Raw genomic sequence first — 15,525 nt, 5'->3', positions numbered from 1 at the left:
ATCGAAGCGCGCGGCGCGTCTGGCGGGCGCTCCGCTCACTCCCCGCGCCGCCCGGGGAGGTGCGTCTCCGGCATGGCTGCGGCCGACCCCTGGGACCCGGCGTCCGCGCCAAACCCTGCGGGGCTACTGCTGGGCCATCTCGCGGCCACCGGCACAGTCACTCAGGTACGTGGGCGGCGATGGCGTCATTAAGGGGGTGCCCCGGTGGCAACGGAAGGAGGCCGTGAAGTGGTGCTGGCCGAGGCTGTCCTGGATGGAGGAGGCTCAGGTGGAGCCCGCTCCGGGCCGCGGCAGGTACCGTTCTGCTAGAGCGGGGTTCTGAGGACTTGGTGACTCGAAGAGACGGGGTTTCGGGTGTCTGCGGGCGAGTTATCCCAGGTCTGTGCGTGGGAGATAATAAAGACCGGTTTTCCCGCCTTTTTTTCTTCTTTTTTTTTTCTTTTCCTCCTCTTCCATCTAGTGCTACCATCTCTAGATTGTGTGAGTGGCGGGGTTGGGAAACTGGCTAATTGAAGGATACGTTCCGGGACTGTTTGACATTGAAATTGGGTCTCAAAAGAGCTGTTGGCCCAGAAAGGAACTCACTACAGACTGATTCATTTGCTTTTCAGCATAACCATTATGGCTTGTCTCATTTTCGGTTCTTATAAGTGTATTTCTAGTAGGACATGATCTCATCTAGGGGAAATGACGAACTACACAGACGGATGAACAAGAATAGACCCAGAGACAAGGAGCCATGGATCAGACTGTCGGACCTCAGAGGGAGGGGAAAGGAGGGTGAGGGTAAGGGGGAGAGATCAACCAAAGGACTTGTGTGCATGCAGATGAGCCTAACCAGTTGTCATGGACAACAGGGGGATGAGGGTATGCGTGGGGAGGGGTTTGGGATGGGAAGGGGGGGGATCAGGACAAATATGTGATACCTTAATCAATAAAGAAATAAAAATAATAATAAAGCATACGTTCCCTAACAAGTGAGGTATTGAAGCATATTTGGGGCGGGAGGCGCTGAGAGCGCCAGGGGAGACAAGATCTTAAAGGCCCCTCACAAAAGTATTGGTGATAAAGACCTGAAAGACCTCCTAACCTGAATGGAGGAAGGGATTAATTTTGAGAAGGAGAGACCAGAGATTGTCTGGTCTGGGGTGGCTAGGGTGGGTTAGGTTGGGCAAGAAGAGCATGTGCATAGGCCAAAGGGAAGAAGCCAGTAAAGGGAGAAATGGAAGATGTGAGGGAATACTGGAATACACGTGGCAAAAGTGACACGGGAATTGGAATTGAGGGAAATAAAGAAAATTTTAGATAATGAGAAAATTGAGGAATATCACTAAGAAAGGAAACAGAAAAGTAGAAAGGTAAAATCACCTGCAGGGATGAGCAACATAAACATGATGAAAGATTTACGGAAAAGATCCCACGTTTTTATACTTAGAGCATTCTACTACCTTACAGTAGAAGAGAAGAAACTAAGGCCTAAGGAGACCAAGAAATTTGCCCACAGTCACTTACCTAGTGAAGCAGGATTAGGTACCCGAATTCTCCCTCTCTGACAGCATCTCTAAGATGAATTGTGATACATAACTTCTGTGACACGATGTTGAAAGTTTAAACTTCTGTTGAAGAACTCTTCTAAATTACTTGAAGACTTAGTAACAGGAACTTATAGATTGTGTGATGGAGGTACAAGGTGTAGTAATGAGTACATTGGAAAATAGGCAAAATGTAACTACATCGCTCACCAGTTCTTATCTTCCTTGCTTCTCTCCTGTGTTTTCTTCTACCAAGTTGCCTAGTACTCTCACTTGTTACCAGTTCTCCAACAAAGGAATTTAACAAACCCATACTACAAGACATTTGGGACTTATCCCTGTAGAGCTATTGACAGAAGATTAATAAATAAACACCTAAGCTAAAGGAGTAAGTCTCTTGTGAGAGAATTGATAGGTGAGCTGTTTGTTGGTATAGTGCAATGGTCAGCAAACTGCGGCTCGCGAGCCACATGCGGCTCTTTGGCTCCTTGAGTGTGGCTCTTCCACAAAATACCACGTACCCTAATTAAGTTAACAACGTACCTACCTATATAGTTTAAGTTTAAAAAATTTGGCTCTCAAAACAAATTTCAATCGTGCTGTTGATTTTTTTTAAATTAAATTATTATCTGTGTACATATCGTACTGTTGATGTTGGTTCTGCCGACCACTAGTGTAGTGTAGCGGTTGTTCTGGGGAGGAGCTTCCTAATATCCTTCAAGTAACACTAATTACCTGTTTGCCTAGGTAAGTTCTGCCAATCCATAGCTCCATGAAACCATCTTACAGACTTACTGCAACTTTACATATGAAAACCTGCTTTAATTAGAAGGGTTTAAATTAGGTTTTTTCAAAATGATGCATTATATGATCCCTTTAAACAGTCCATTTCTTTTTTTTAATGTATTTTATTGATTTTTTACAGAGAGGAAGGGAGTTAGAAACATCGACCAGCTGCCTCTTGCACACTCCCTACTGGGGATGTGCCCGAAACCAACGTACATGCCCCCGACCTTTCGAACCCTGGACCTTTCAGTCCGCAAACCGATGCCCCACCACTGAGCCAAACCGGCTTCGGCTAAACAGTTCATTTCTTAAGTACACATCATTCCATGTGCATTAAAAATGAAGAGTAATGCTTAAAATTGTTGTGATACAATTCTTCTAGGAAACATAGCTTGTTGACTTTTGATCTATCCATGGGAGAATGATTTAGTGAAAGAAAGGATTAATTGTAGAATAATATGGAGTATTTGCTTGCTTTTGTGTTTTAGTGGCCTTACATTCTAGATCAAGCATGTCAAACTCGCAGCCCACAATGAATATTTTTACAGCCCAGCCAATATAATGGTATGTAAGAAACGGTTTTAATAAAAAATTTGTAACTTAATTTTTACAATATCCTGTTAGACATAATTATTAATAACGAACACAACCTTCGCTAATGACTGGTTACTATAGTTGTGTTGCATTCATTTCCCTTATGCACCTTACTCGAAGGCCCACCATTTCTCTCTGCTAATACTAACGGAATATTTTAGCAGCCAATTGCCACGTAGTTAGTCTTGGTCTGACTTGTTTGGTGTGTGCAACAGGAAATATTTAGCTTTCGGAGAAAAGAAAAATACATTTATTTGCGTGATGCTTATTAATTCGTGCAGTTATTCAGTGTCTGGCAAGTTAATGCTGAAGAAAAAATATTAATTTTTATTAAAATGTTCTATTATTTTGTTAACGATTACTCATTTATTTCAGCCCTTTGTATTCAGGATGTCTCTGTCGAAATATGTTTCTATGAAAATTGAAGCTTTTATTTTTTGTGACCCACATAAACTTAAACCTTGTTTTTTTGGCCCATGTTAGACTTTGAGTTTGACATGCATGTTCTAGGTATTTTTCAGGCAAGTTTGAGTTAGTCATGGAATCTTGATCAAAGCTCCCTTTACTGTCAATGTATAAGATAGGGATCTAAATCTACAAAACACCCAGGATCTACTATTTTCTAAAATATATATTTTAGGGCTTAGTCACAATCTTCAAATAGTTAGAATTTCTGTTTACTAGAGGAATTGGGTGCTCTTTAATGCCTATCTTTTTATTTTTTTTATTTCCTCTCTCTTTCTTAAAGATTCTTATTTTCCCTCTGGTTTCTATCACAAGTTTTTGGCTAAGCTCCATTACCTTATTGAACCCACCAATTTACTAGTTTGCAAGTGAGCAACTAAGATTAGTGTATACATATGGGGAGAGTGAGTAGGTTACAATGAGAAATGGAAGATATTTTACTTTTCATTTACTTCTACCTAAGAGCAGAAGAAAAGAGGGTATGATGGAAATGTAGTGTATTAGATGGTTCTCATTTCAGCCCTGATGCACACTGACAGTGTGAAGTTGAACACTTAACCTTCGCAATTTTCAGTCTTTGCCATCAGTAAAATATCTTGTGTTACCTACCTAAGTGAATGGTTAACTATCTGTTCAGTCACCTGAAGCAGCATCTTTGGAGTCAGTATTAACTTGACTTTATCCCTCATTACCCATATCAACTAGGACTTATAAATTCTATCTTCCCAGGGATTTATTTCTCTGCCCACTTTCCTTTTTAACTGCTGTTGACCTACTCCACATTGTCATCTTCTCACCTGGAATGCTGTAGCAGCCACTTATCTAAATATCCAATCTTCACTCCTCTATTAGATTTTTCTTTGCTTTTTTGTTTCATCTTGTTGACTAGTTACCAGAATGCTTTATAATCTAACTAGAGGCCTGGGGCACAAAATTTGTGCACTGGTGTGTGTCCTCAGCCCAGCCTGCACCCTCTTCAATATGGGACCCCTCCAGGGACGTCCGACTGCCCGTTTAGGTCTGATCCTACCGGGAGGATCCTACCGGGATAGGGCCTAAATGGGCAATAGGACATCCCTCTCACAATCCAGGACTGCTGGCTTCCAACTGCTCACCTTCCTGCTTTCCTGTTTGCCCCTAACCATTTCTGCCTGCCAGCCTGATCAACCCCTAACCACTCCCCTGCAGGCCTGGTCCCCCCCTCAACTGCCCTCCCCTGCATGCCTATTTCTCTCACCCCCCCACTACTCTCCCCTGCAGGCTTAGGTCCCCCTCAACTGCCCTTCCTTGCAGGCCCAGTTGCCCCCAACTTCCCTCCTCTGCTGGTCTGGTCACCCCTAACTGCCCTCCCCTGCAGGCTTGATTGCCCACAACTGCCCTCCCTTGCAGGCCTGGTCCCTCCCAACTGCTCTCCCCTTCTGGCCATCTTGTTGAAGCCATCTTGTGTCCACATGGGGGCAGAATCTTTGACCACATGTCAAAGGTAGCCATATTGTGTGTTGGAGTGATGGTCAATTTGCATATTACTCTTTTATTAGGATAGAGGCCTGGTGCATGGGTGGGGGCTGGCTGGTTTGCCCTGAAGGGTGTTCCGGATCAGGGTGGGGTTCCCTTGGGGCGTGGGGTGGCCTGAGTGAGGAGCCTGTGATGGTTTACAGGCCATGCCCCAGGCCAGGCTATCCAAGCAGAGGCCCTGGGATCTGGGATTTATATTTCTTCTATAATTGAAACTTTGTAGCCTTAAGCAGAGGCCAGGGCTGGGAAAGCTTGTCTTCCTCCATCACTGGGAGCAACTCAAGCTTCCTGCTCCTCCAGCTCTGTTGCTGCTGCCATTTTTGTTGGGATTTATTTATCCTCTGTAATTGAAACATTAGCTTTGAGTAGAGGCTTGGGCCCACCAGGGTGTGCGAAAAGCTTGGCTTCTCCATTGCCGGAGAAACCCAAGCCTCCTGCTTGCTCCGTGGCCACAGCCATCTTGGTTATGTTAATTTGCATTCTCACTCCTGATTGGCTGGTGGGCGTGGCTTGTGAGTGTAGTGGAGTGATGGGTAATTTGTATATTACCCATGTTTCCCCGAAAATAAGATCTAGTGCAACTTTGGGAGAAAAAATTAATATAAGACACTGTCTTATTTTCGGGGAAACAGGGTACTCTTTTTTTAGATAGGATAAAATGGACATAACATAAAATTTGCCATTTAGCCATCTGAAAGTGTACAACTCAGTGGCATGAAGTACAGTCACAATGCTGTGAAACTAGTTTCAAAACTATTCTTTATCATTCCCCAATGGAAATCCCATACTCATTAAGATGTCACTCCCCATTTTTTCTTTCCCCAATCCTATTAGTTTTATTTTTCATTAGAGGCCAAGTACACGAATTATACACGAATGGGGTCTGGCTGGCCCACCCTGATTGGGCTGTAGGTGGTTGGCCAGTCGGCCCTGTCCCTGACAGGAATAGAGGAGGCGGATTGAGGGTGGGGCCAGCCAGGGGGAGGGGCTGCAGGCAGTTGGCCGCCCGCACCCTCTATCCGCCTGCCCCCTGGTTGAACTCCTGGTAGAAATCCCAGTAGAGGGGACAATTTGCATATTAGCCTTTTATTATAGGATTGCCAGTGCACGTCATATGTACTGGCCAGTCAATTGGTCAGTCACTTAGCCTTTTATATATATAGATACTACCCACACTTACATTTTTATGTGCCTAAAAAAATGTGTACGCACTTTGAATGGTTATAAAGTCAGTTCATTTTCAAAATTTAAAAGAATCTACAGAAATGAGTAAATTTTTTTTTTTTTTTTTGTCAGTGCCTGTTTTCAAACTGATGAAATTATCAGGCACTGCTGATAATGCAAAGCAATAGAATTGCAAATATCAAGAATCATTTTGTTTGGTATTTGTGTGCCTTCAATTCATCTACTGTTTGTACTATAAAAAGTCTAGTGGCACTTTAGGATAAATTTTCTTTGTTCAAAGCTTAGTCTGGTCTCACCCATTATTTCAAATCAGTTAAACCTCCAAAGGAGTGAAATTGAGTTATCAGCTGTTAAAGTGTGTATACATTTTTTTGGACACTCTGTATGTCAAAAGTAAAGATTAATTTGGAAATGTAATTTCTTGCATAACCACAGAAAAACATACAGGATGTCCCAAAGATATGTATACATAGTGTAATAGCTGATGGCTCAATTTTGAAAATGAAATGTATTTTAATAAACACTGCCTTTATATTATTCAAAGTGTCTGTATATATATTTTTGGGACACCCAATATATGTTAGTACTAACATACTGTAGTTATTGAGCATTTATAATGTTAAGTCTTTTTATCTGGAATACTTTTTCCTTTCCATCTGTCAGGAACTTATTAATGGCAAACAGCTCATTTTATTATTATTTTTTTCTTTTATTTCAGAGAGAACGGAGAGGGAGAGAGAGAGAGAAACATCAATGATGACACAAGCATTGATTGGCTGCCTTCTGCACACCCCACACTGGTGATCGAGCCAGAAACCAGGCATGTGCCCTTACTGGGAATCAAACTATGACCTCCTAGTTCATTGGTCAACATTCGACCATTGAGCCACACTGCCAGGCTTTTTATTCATTCTTGATTCTTGCATTTCATATCTCAATAAATATCTTTATTTATTGATTATTACATTGATTGAGCACATACTTCATAGCTTTTGCTATGAAGGGCCAGCGAGTAAATATTTGAGGATTTTCTTTCTATATGGTTGAAACTAGGCTGGTTTAGTCTGAAAGTAGCCATAGATAATAATTAAATGAGAGAAGCTGAGTTCCAAGAAAACTTTATTTCTGGACTCTAAAATTTTAAGTTATATGCCACAAAAGAATTCTTTTTCTTTTGATTTTCTCTCCAACAATTGAAAAATATAAAAACCATTCTTAGCTCATGGGCTGTACGAAAACAGGCAGTTGGCTGCATTTAGCTCATGGGCTATAGTTTCCTAACCCCTGTCCTATATGATCTCTAAAGTTCTTTCCTCTGCTACCTTTCTAGAAAAGCAGAAGATACAGAAAATGATGGATGAAGCCAAGAGATGAACAACATAATATTCTTATTCTGAGATAACCTGCAATTTAAGGAGATAGTCTAATATAAAATGAAAGGATAAAAAGGAGGGGGTAGTCTTTTCAGAAGAGTACTAATTATGTCTGTGCAAAACATTCCTTTACCTAAGAGAGCAAGAATGTGAAAAGAAATAGTATGAATGATTTTAGCAAATTGAGATCATTTAGTGAATATGATAAATGACTCTATGGTGGGAGGGGTGGAGGGAATGTTTAATTTTAGCCCCAAGAAGGTCAGAGACTATGTCTTGGTTATTTGTATAGGAGTATTTCTTCAACAAACTCAGCCTTAAAATCCTCTGATAAACTATCAGTAATGCAAATCTGTTGTGTCTTGTTCTTTAGGAAATAGTACAAAGTGATTAAGTCTTTTTTACTTATTTTTTCATATTTGGGCAAATGATTTGTGTTAGGGAGGTTTTAAAAACAGGAAATAAACATTGTTTCTGTTGTACTCTGTATTGCATTTTTTCAGGGGCAGTGATGGATGTAATATATGCTTACATTTTAGACCCATGGGCATGCTTTTCCAGTGTACATAGGAACTTTTTGTGACATGCTGCTGTTTTCTCTGTTTCCTTTCCATTAGGAGATACTAGATATATCTAAGAAATCAACTCCTTGCTTCGTGAACTTCTCCAGGCTACAGCAGATCACAAATATTCAAGCTGAAATCAATCAGGTAAGTTATGTTGGACTTACTACTTCTAGTACAGGAAAATAAATCTTAATTATTCCCAACAGTAATTCTCTTGCACTTAGGACAGTTTCTAGTACTTAACTGGGTAGGTGTTTACTTATGTAGTTTCCTGTTAATGAAATTGTAATAGTAACAGCAGTAGTTGGTAGTAGTAGCAGAAGCTGCAGCAGGGCTTGCACACCAATGTGAAAAGCTTCAGTGAATCCCCCCGGCTCTCATAACTCCTTCTCCCTCCTCCCCTAATTATTCCTGGTTAAAGTCTGTTTTTTTCAGAGATTATCCTTTAATCGGGCTCCTTTCTGAGTGAGGTAAATATTATTTTTGCTCCTAATGCAGAAAAACCTGGAAATTGAACTTCTAAAACTAGAAAAAGATACAGCAGACATTGTTCATCCTTCTTTTTTGGGTAAGTGATTTGATTAAATGGGTGCGTATTTATTAGAATTTCAAGTTTTTCCTGGATTACCTTAAATAAGCACCAGGCATTATGATATACCATTATTTTTTCAGGTGTTGCCCCAAGGCTAACAAAGTTTTCTATTTCTATGTTCAAACAAAAGTCCTGATGGCTTGCAAGTGCAAGTTGCATAAAAAGTGACCAAGGTGGGAACTCCTCAAAATTAGAACTTGAAAAAACAAAAAAAGGCTGAGAAACTTTTCAGATTAAAGGGGACTAAATGGACTTGACAGCTAAATCACAGTGTGTTCATATATTAAACCTTTTTGCTGTCAAGGACATTATTGAGATACTTGGTGTTATTTGAATATGGGCTGTATTAAATATTGATAATATTGTGCCAATGTTAAATTTTCTGAATTTGATACTTGTTTATATAAGAGATGGGAAATATATGCTGACATTTTAAAGGTAAAAGGTCATGATATCTGCAACTTACTCTCAAATGGGTCAGCAAAAATATATATGTAAAGGTGTGGAGAGAAAGAGGAAAAAAGAGAGGCTATATTCAAGTGTTATCAGGTTGTGAGTCCAGGTGAAATGTATATGGCAGTTCAATGAACTATTCTTGAAACTTTTCTCTAAGTTTGAAAGTTAAAAATTTAAGTCCTAGCTAATTAGAGCATCAGCCTGAGGACTGAAGGGTCATGGGTTCTATTCCAGTCAAGAGCACATACTTCAGCTGCAGGCTGAATCCCCAACGCTGGTTAGGGCGGGATCAGGAGGCAACCAGTCCCTAAGTCTCTGTCTCTTCCCCTCCCTCCCGCTCTCTCTAAAAATCAGTGGAAAACATACCCTCAGGTGAGGATTAACAAAAAATAAATAAAAGTTTAAAAGAAGAGGCCATTAACTGAATTCTAGGGCAAATATTGAAATGATCAGAAATAGCTTACAAGACAACTATTTGTTTTTTAATGTTTGTGTAGAATATTAGAGGCAGAGATAGGAAAGGAGACATTATTTGAAGAATACAGCACTGGCTATAAAAACTGAAATAGATGTAGAGTTAAAAAACAGATTTAACAGTAGGTTTGGTTGTCAATAGGAAAAATAAGATAAAATGAAATTGATATTAGGAATAGCAAAGGGGAGGTATTTACGAGAGCAATGGTGAGATAATTTTGGCTGTATTAAACTAAAGGAAAGAAGATTTTTAAAAATATATATATATATTTTATTGATTTTTTACAGAGAGAGGAAGGGAGAGGGATAGAGAGCCAGAAACACCAATGAGAGAGAAACATTGACCAGCTGCCTCCTGCACACCCCTCACCGGGGACATGCCCTTGACTGGAATCGAACCCGGGACCTTTCAGTTCGCAGGCTGACGCTCTATCCACTGAGCCAAACTGGTTTTGGCCAAAGTAGAATTTATTAGTGATTTCAAAATGTACTTGTCCTGCTCTTGCCAGTCTGCTAAGTGGTTAGAGCACTATGCCTCTCACCCAAGGGTTGCAGGTTCTATTTCTGGTCAAGGGCACATACCTGGGTTGCAGGCTTGATCCCCAGCACCAGTTAGGGAACATGTGGGAGGCAACCATTTGATGTCTCTCATTTTCTCTCCCTCCTCCCCTTCTTTCCATTCTCTTTTTTTTTTTTTTTTTTTTTCATCATAAAAACTACGTTTTAATTGTGAAAGACATAAGATAAATAACTTGTCAAGTGGTGAAAAGCGAAGTGGTATGGGAGGAAAAAAGAAAGCAAGGAAGAAAATAAGAAGGTTGATTGAGGAGGATTTCTCCTGGTTAAGGAAGGCTTCTTATATAACATTTAGATGACATCTGAGCAGAATTCAAGATCCGCTTGAAGAGCGCGTTCTCCTTGGGCGGGAGGCTCACGACCAGCATCGTTGCGGCTCCTCCCGCTGCTCCCGCCACCGCCCGGCTCTGTCAGTGTGTTTGTCCGACCACCGCCGTTCCCTGGCGGCTTCAGCCTTGAATGCCCCATCCACCGCCGCGACCGGGCCCTCGGGTGTCACCCGCGTCTCCCAACCGTGACGCCCCTTTCCCCTTCGTTGTCTTTTTCTTTTTCTTTTTCCTTTCTCACTTTATACGCGGCCGGCCGCCGCTTTCCCCCACCCACCACGGGTCTCCGTCGGCAGTTCACGTGGTAACTGAACGGACCGACAGAGGCAGCCCCTCCTTTCCATTCTCTCTAAAAATCACTCAAGGATTTGCGTGAGGATTACCAACAACAAAAATGTTTACTTGTCCTGTTGCTAACTATACTTACTGTTTCTGGTTTGTGTAGCTCAAAAGTGTCAAACTCTGCAAAGCATGAATAATCATTTGGAAGCAGTGCTGAAAGAGAAGAGGTCCCTCCGGCAAAGACTGCTGAAACCCATGTGCCAGGAAAACCTGCCTATTGAAGCAGCTTATCACAGGTCAGACTAAAAAGTAGACATTAGCAACTGCACGTTTTCTGAAGGTAGTTTAAACGAGTAGTTTTTTCATAGCATAATTCATTGAATAATATATTAGTGATTGTATCTATTAACATTATTATTAATGCTGATACATTAAACCAGAAAGAAAATCCGTGGCTTTAAAAGTATAGCTATGGTGAAAAGAAAGGTATTCCTTTGTTCATAGTGTATGGGAATTATAAATAATGATTTTAATGATAGAAATTAGATCCATAACTTAGAGTAAATTGGGTAAAGTCATGTTTATTGCCTTGTAGATTATGTATAGACTGTTTTCTATGAAGTAAAGTTATTGTTGCATTAATGTTGCCTATATAGGGTGGGGCAAGAATAGGATTACAATTGTGAATATTCGAAACAGCTAATTCTTGTATTATTGTTATTGTATTATTTTCCATATGAATAACTGTAAACCTACTTTTGTCCCACTCTGTATATACAAATTATTTTGGGGGAGTTTAAGCAGGGACAGATGAAAACAATATCAACTAAAGGAGGGGAAAAAACTGAGTTCTGGTCTCATCTCTGTTGTTTATATGCATAGAAGACTTAGACAAATGATTTAAATTTTTTGCCTCAGCTTCCCAGTCCATAGCTGCTTTCTATTCCTTACTTCCTCATGGGTGTATTGCAAGTACCAAATTGATGATGTAAGTTATTATCTACACTAATAAAAGAGGAAAATGCTAATTGACCATACCTTTGCTACACCCACAGCCTGTGAGTATGCAAATTAACCCAACAAAGATGGCTGTTAATTTGCATATCTGGGGGAGGGAGGAGTGAAGACTGAAGACAGCATAGAAGAGGGAGGGAAAGAGGAAAGCAAGGCGGCTGTCAGAGGGAAAGCGAGAGCAGGGTGGCGGCGGTGGCCACTTGCAGGAATCTTCCTGCAACAGGCCCCTAGTTAGTAATAAAGTAATAAAGTAAAGAAGCAGGCATCTGGAAATCTGATTGCTGACTTTCTCCACCAGTGCCTCACTAACTGACCCTGAGCAAATCAGTATCTTCTCTTGAGTATCAGGTTTTTTTTTTATCTTACAGTAATATAATAGATATACAAATTCCAATCTTGTATATTTATTCAGTATCTATTCAGTACAGTAAAATGACATTAAAGTACATATTATACATTATATATATCAAAAGAACTGAATAATGATTTTAAAGCATCTTGCAAATGCAAAGATTCAAAGTAGTTTTATTTGTAGACTATTTCAGTGAAGTACATTTGTTCTTATTGTCTTCACTCATCACTGAGAATTTGAAATGGCTTTATCACTGATTTTTCCATGACTGCAGAAAGGTTATAATTGACTCATTAGGTTGATTGTAATTATTTTATCTCATATTGAAAGTCCTAATTAAAGGGAAAAAGAGAACACAAAATAGCTACACTAAAACAAAATAGTAATTGACTTTTTTTCTCCCTCTTTCAGATACATGGTACAATTGCTGGAGTTGGCTGTGACTTTTATTGAGAAATTAGAAACCCATCTTGAAACAATTAGAAATATTCCTCATTTAAACACAAATCTAAAGAAAATGAGCAAGGCTTTAGCCAAGATGGATATTTTGGTGACTGAGACAGAAGAACTGGCAGAGAATATACTCAAATGGCGAGAACAACAAAAGGAAATTTCTTCTTGTATCCCAAAAATATTAGCTGAAGAAAATTATCTTCAAAAATATATTATAACAACATAACACCTTCTTTATCTTTACTTCTAAAGTTCGTGTCCAAACTATTAATGCCAAATGATACAACTGATTCAATAAGCAAAAATGATTTCTTTTTGCTTAATTGTATGTAGTCATGTGAAGTCCATATCTAGTGAATGATAACATGGATATTTATAGACTTTATTGCTCACAATACTGAAAGAGCCCTCTATGTAAGAGTACTAAAATTCCAAGATCATTAAGGCCAAACTAAATTTTCCTTTGTGTGTATAATATATATATATATATATATATATATATATATATATATATATATATACACACACACACACACACACACATATTATTATTTTTTATTTATTTTTATTTATTTTGGTTAATCTTCACCTGAGCATATTTTTCCATTGATTTTTAGTGAGAGTAGAAGGGAGGAGGAGAAACAGAAACATGGATGTGAAGAAACACATCGATTGGTTGCTTCCTGTACATGCCTTAACCAGGGCCGGGTATCAAGCCTGCAAATGAGATATGTGCCTGGACCAGAATTGAACCCAGGATCCTTTAATCTGCTGGCCAATGTTCCATCTACTGTGCCTAACTGGCTATGGCTCTTTTATATATTTTCATTCCACTTTTGAATAAAACTTACGAAGATCAAGCATAACTATGACAGTTTATAACATGAGTATATTCAGATCTCAGGCAGACTCTATATGTCTTTTTTTAATTCTTGTTTCTGAATTAGAGGAGTCTTGAATCTAAATATATATTGATTATTCCTATGAGATTGTCACTAAATGTGCAAAAAATAGTAACATACTATCTTTTGTAAGGCTTGCCTGCAAGATGGGTCCTTTTTTGGTATCTGGGAACTTAAATTTCCAGAGGTTTCCCTCCACTCTCAATAATAATAGTTGTTTTCTCTGATTAATCTATTTGTACAGTATGGTTTGTGCTAAACACCTGCTTTCTTTCTGGAAGTCTAAAATTTTGGTACATGCTAGGCAGAAGGTACCTATGTTACTAGCCTGCAGAAATAACTGAGCCTGGCATCTCTTTCATAGTATACATTGCACAATGTCACAACTCAGGTGCTGAAGGAATTAAGCACATCCTATGTAACTTCTGGCAGAGGACTCTGGAAGCTGTCTGTGCCTGGTTTACCCCAGGCTTTGTCCCGTATAACTTTTCCCTTTGCTCTTTTGATGTTATGTTTTTACTGTAATAAATTATAGCCATGAAAACAGTGATATGCTGAGTTCTGTGAATCCTCCAAGCATGTCATCAAACCTGGGTAGTGACTCTGACACATTGAGCAATTCCTGAGGGTGTTCGCTGACAGCCTTAGAAAGAAGCAAAGAAAAAGGCACATTATGGTAGCTCTTTTAGAGGTTTATATTACGAGGTACTCGGGTATTTTACCTATCTGAGATTATTGTACGTCTAAAAGGAAGTGGTATACTAATATTTACTAATACTAAACCTCAGGATGTATCCATTTGTGTCAATACTGTAACTATTCCTGGCTTATTTTTAGAGGTGGGGTTCTCTTTGTTTTAAGAATGTGTGCATCAGCCCTGGCTGGTGTGGTGCAGTGGATTGGGCATCATCCCACGCACCAAAAAGTTGATTCCTTATCTACTTACACTGGGTCGTTATTTTTATACTCTTACATTCTCTGTATCACAGGGATTGACCAATCCTTATATTCATCACACTCATCACAGTGGATGAATAAAGTAGTTGTTCATAAGGAAACATGATCATTGACAAAATATATCGTACTAAAACAACCAGGGATCTTTTGAAGCCTACTTTCTTGATTTTTGTAAATGGCATATAAACTGGTCATAACATGTTAAACATCACCTAGCACGTAAGTAAAACTTTTAGTTGTATTTCATCAGAAATCTGTTCAAGTCTGCTTTTTATAATAAAATAAACTTTTGTATACTCCCAACTGTAAAGCTATTTTGTCCCATACTGTACACAAACTATATCATTTATAATAAGAGTGATACATATATCATGTCTTTTGCAAAATAGAAAATAAATCTAATTTCTAACTAAAATTGTGTGGCCCTTACTTGAATTTCTATGCAATAGGAAGGAAAGATTCTCTAACTTACACAATAAAAGTATAGGCAATACAGGCTGTCTGACTCACAAAAGCTTGAGGTAAGTTGAGCCTGAGGTCAACTTAATAGAGAAAAAATAATTTAGTACTGTGTTGTAGTCAATGAGTGCTGATCAATTTTTTTTTTAAATTCAGTTTTTAGACTTGTGGACACTAAAAAAGTAGCTCTGGAATGTCTTTCTACTTACACTAGGAAGTGTGTCCCTTTCAGCATAATAATGATGCCACTTTGTGAGGACTCTTCTGGAACAATTATGCTGCCACCTGGTCTTTCTAACACTTGTATTTTACTATTTCCTCTGAAATAGCACTGCCAGACCCCTGTTATCCTCTCAAATCTTAAAGGCAGGAAAATAGTCTGAGGAATAGGAAACTCCAAGGGGTCTCTCGATATGCAAAATATGGTAGAGTGGACATAGTGAAACTAATGTATTGTGGAATATCCTGAGATAAACTAAGACAAGTTACTTCACAATTTAGAGAATCCACTCATGTAATTAAGTTCACTTTGCAAATAGTATAATTTGAGATAGGCACATCACATTTTAGAGTTCTTTGAATTTTCCCTTTTTCTTTTTTGTCCCATTCCAAGTTATATTTTCCCCTGTACTTTTGGAAACATCTCATGCTTTTAGGAAACGATTC

General features: G+C 39.2%; 1 protein-coding gene across 2 annotated transcripts; it reads left to right on the top strand.

Annotated features, from left to right (window-relative positions):
• Positions 1 to 4: 4 nt before the first annotated feature.
• Positions 5 to 14,815, top strand: HAUS2 (HAUS augmin like complex subunit 2). Of its 2 annotated transcripts, XM_084903924.1 has the most exons (5): positions 5 to 165; positions 8,068 to 8,160; positions 8,515 to 8,584; positions 10,886 to 11,018; positions 12,500 to 14,815. In XM_084903924.1, exons 1-5 carry the CDS (start codon positions 73 to 75, stop codon positions 12,765 to 12,767), a joined length of 657 nt encoding a protein of 218 aa, XP_084760050.1. In that variant the 5' UTR covers positions 5 to 72; the 3' UTR covers positions 12,768 to 14,815. The 2 variants fall into 2 exon arrangements, with proteins under 2 accessions (XP_084760050.1, XP_084760051.1); XM_084903925.1 differs by lacking the exons at positions 5 to 165; positions 8,515 to 8,584 and having other exon boundaries at positions 8,066 to 8,160.
• The last annotated feature ends 710 nt before the right edge of the window (positions 14,816 to 15,525 follow it).

Source organism: Pipistrellus hanaki, assembly GCF_964339955.1.
Source record: "Pipistrellus hanaki genome assembly, chromosome: 1".
Taxonomy (NCBI): domain Eukaryota; kingdom Metazoa; phylum Chordata; class Mammalia; order Chiroptera; family Vespertilionidae; genus Pipistrellus; species Pipistrellus hanaki.
The sequence above is the reverse complement of the archived record's forward strand: the minus strand, read 5'-3'. Positions and strand labels throughout refer to the sequence as shown.

What these genes read in the sequence shown, in the direction of transcription:
- HAUS2 (XM_084903924.1), top strand. Translation starts at nt 73, where the DNA reads ATGGCTGCGGCCGACCCCTGGGACCCGGCGTCCGCGCCAAACCCTGCG. An exon ending in TTCAAGCTGAAATCAATCAG is followed by an intron (nt 8,161 to 8,514) that starts GTAAGTTATGTT and finishes CTCCTAATGCAG; the next exon opens with AAAAACCTGGAAATTGAACT. An exon ending in TGTTCATCCTTCTTTTTTGG is followed by an intron (nt 8,585 to 10,885) that starts GTAAGTGATTTG and finishes TGGTTTGTGTAG; the next exon opens with CTCAAAAGTGTCAAACTCTG.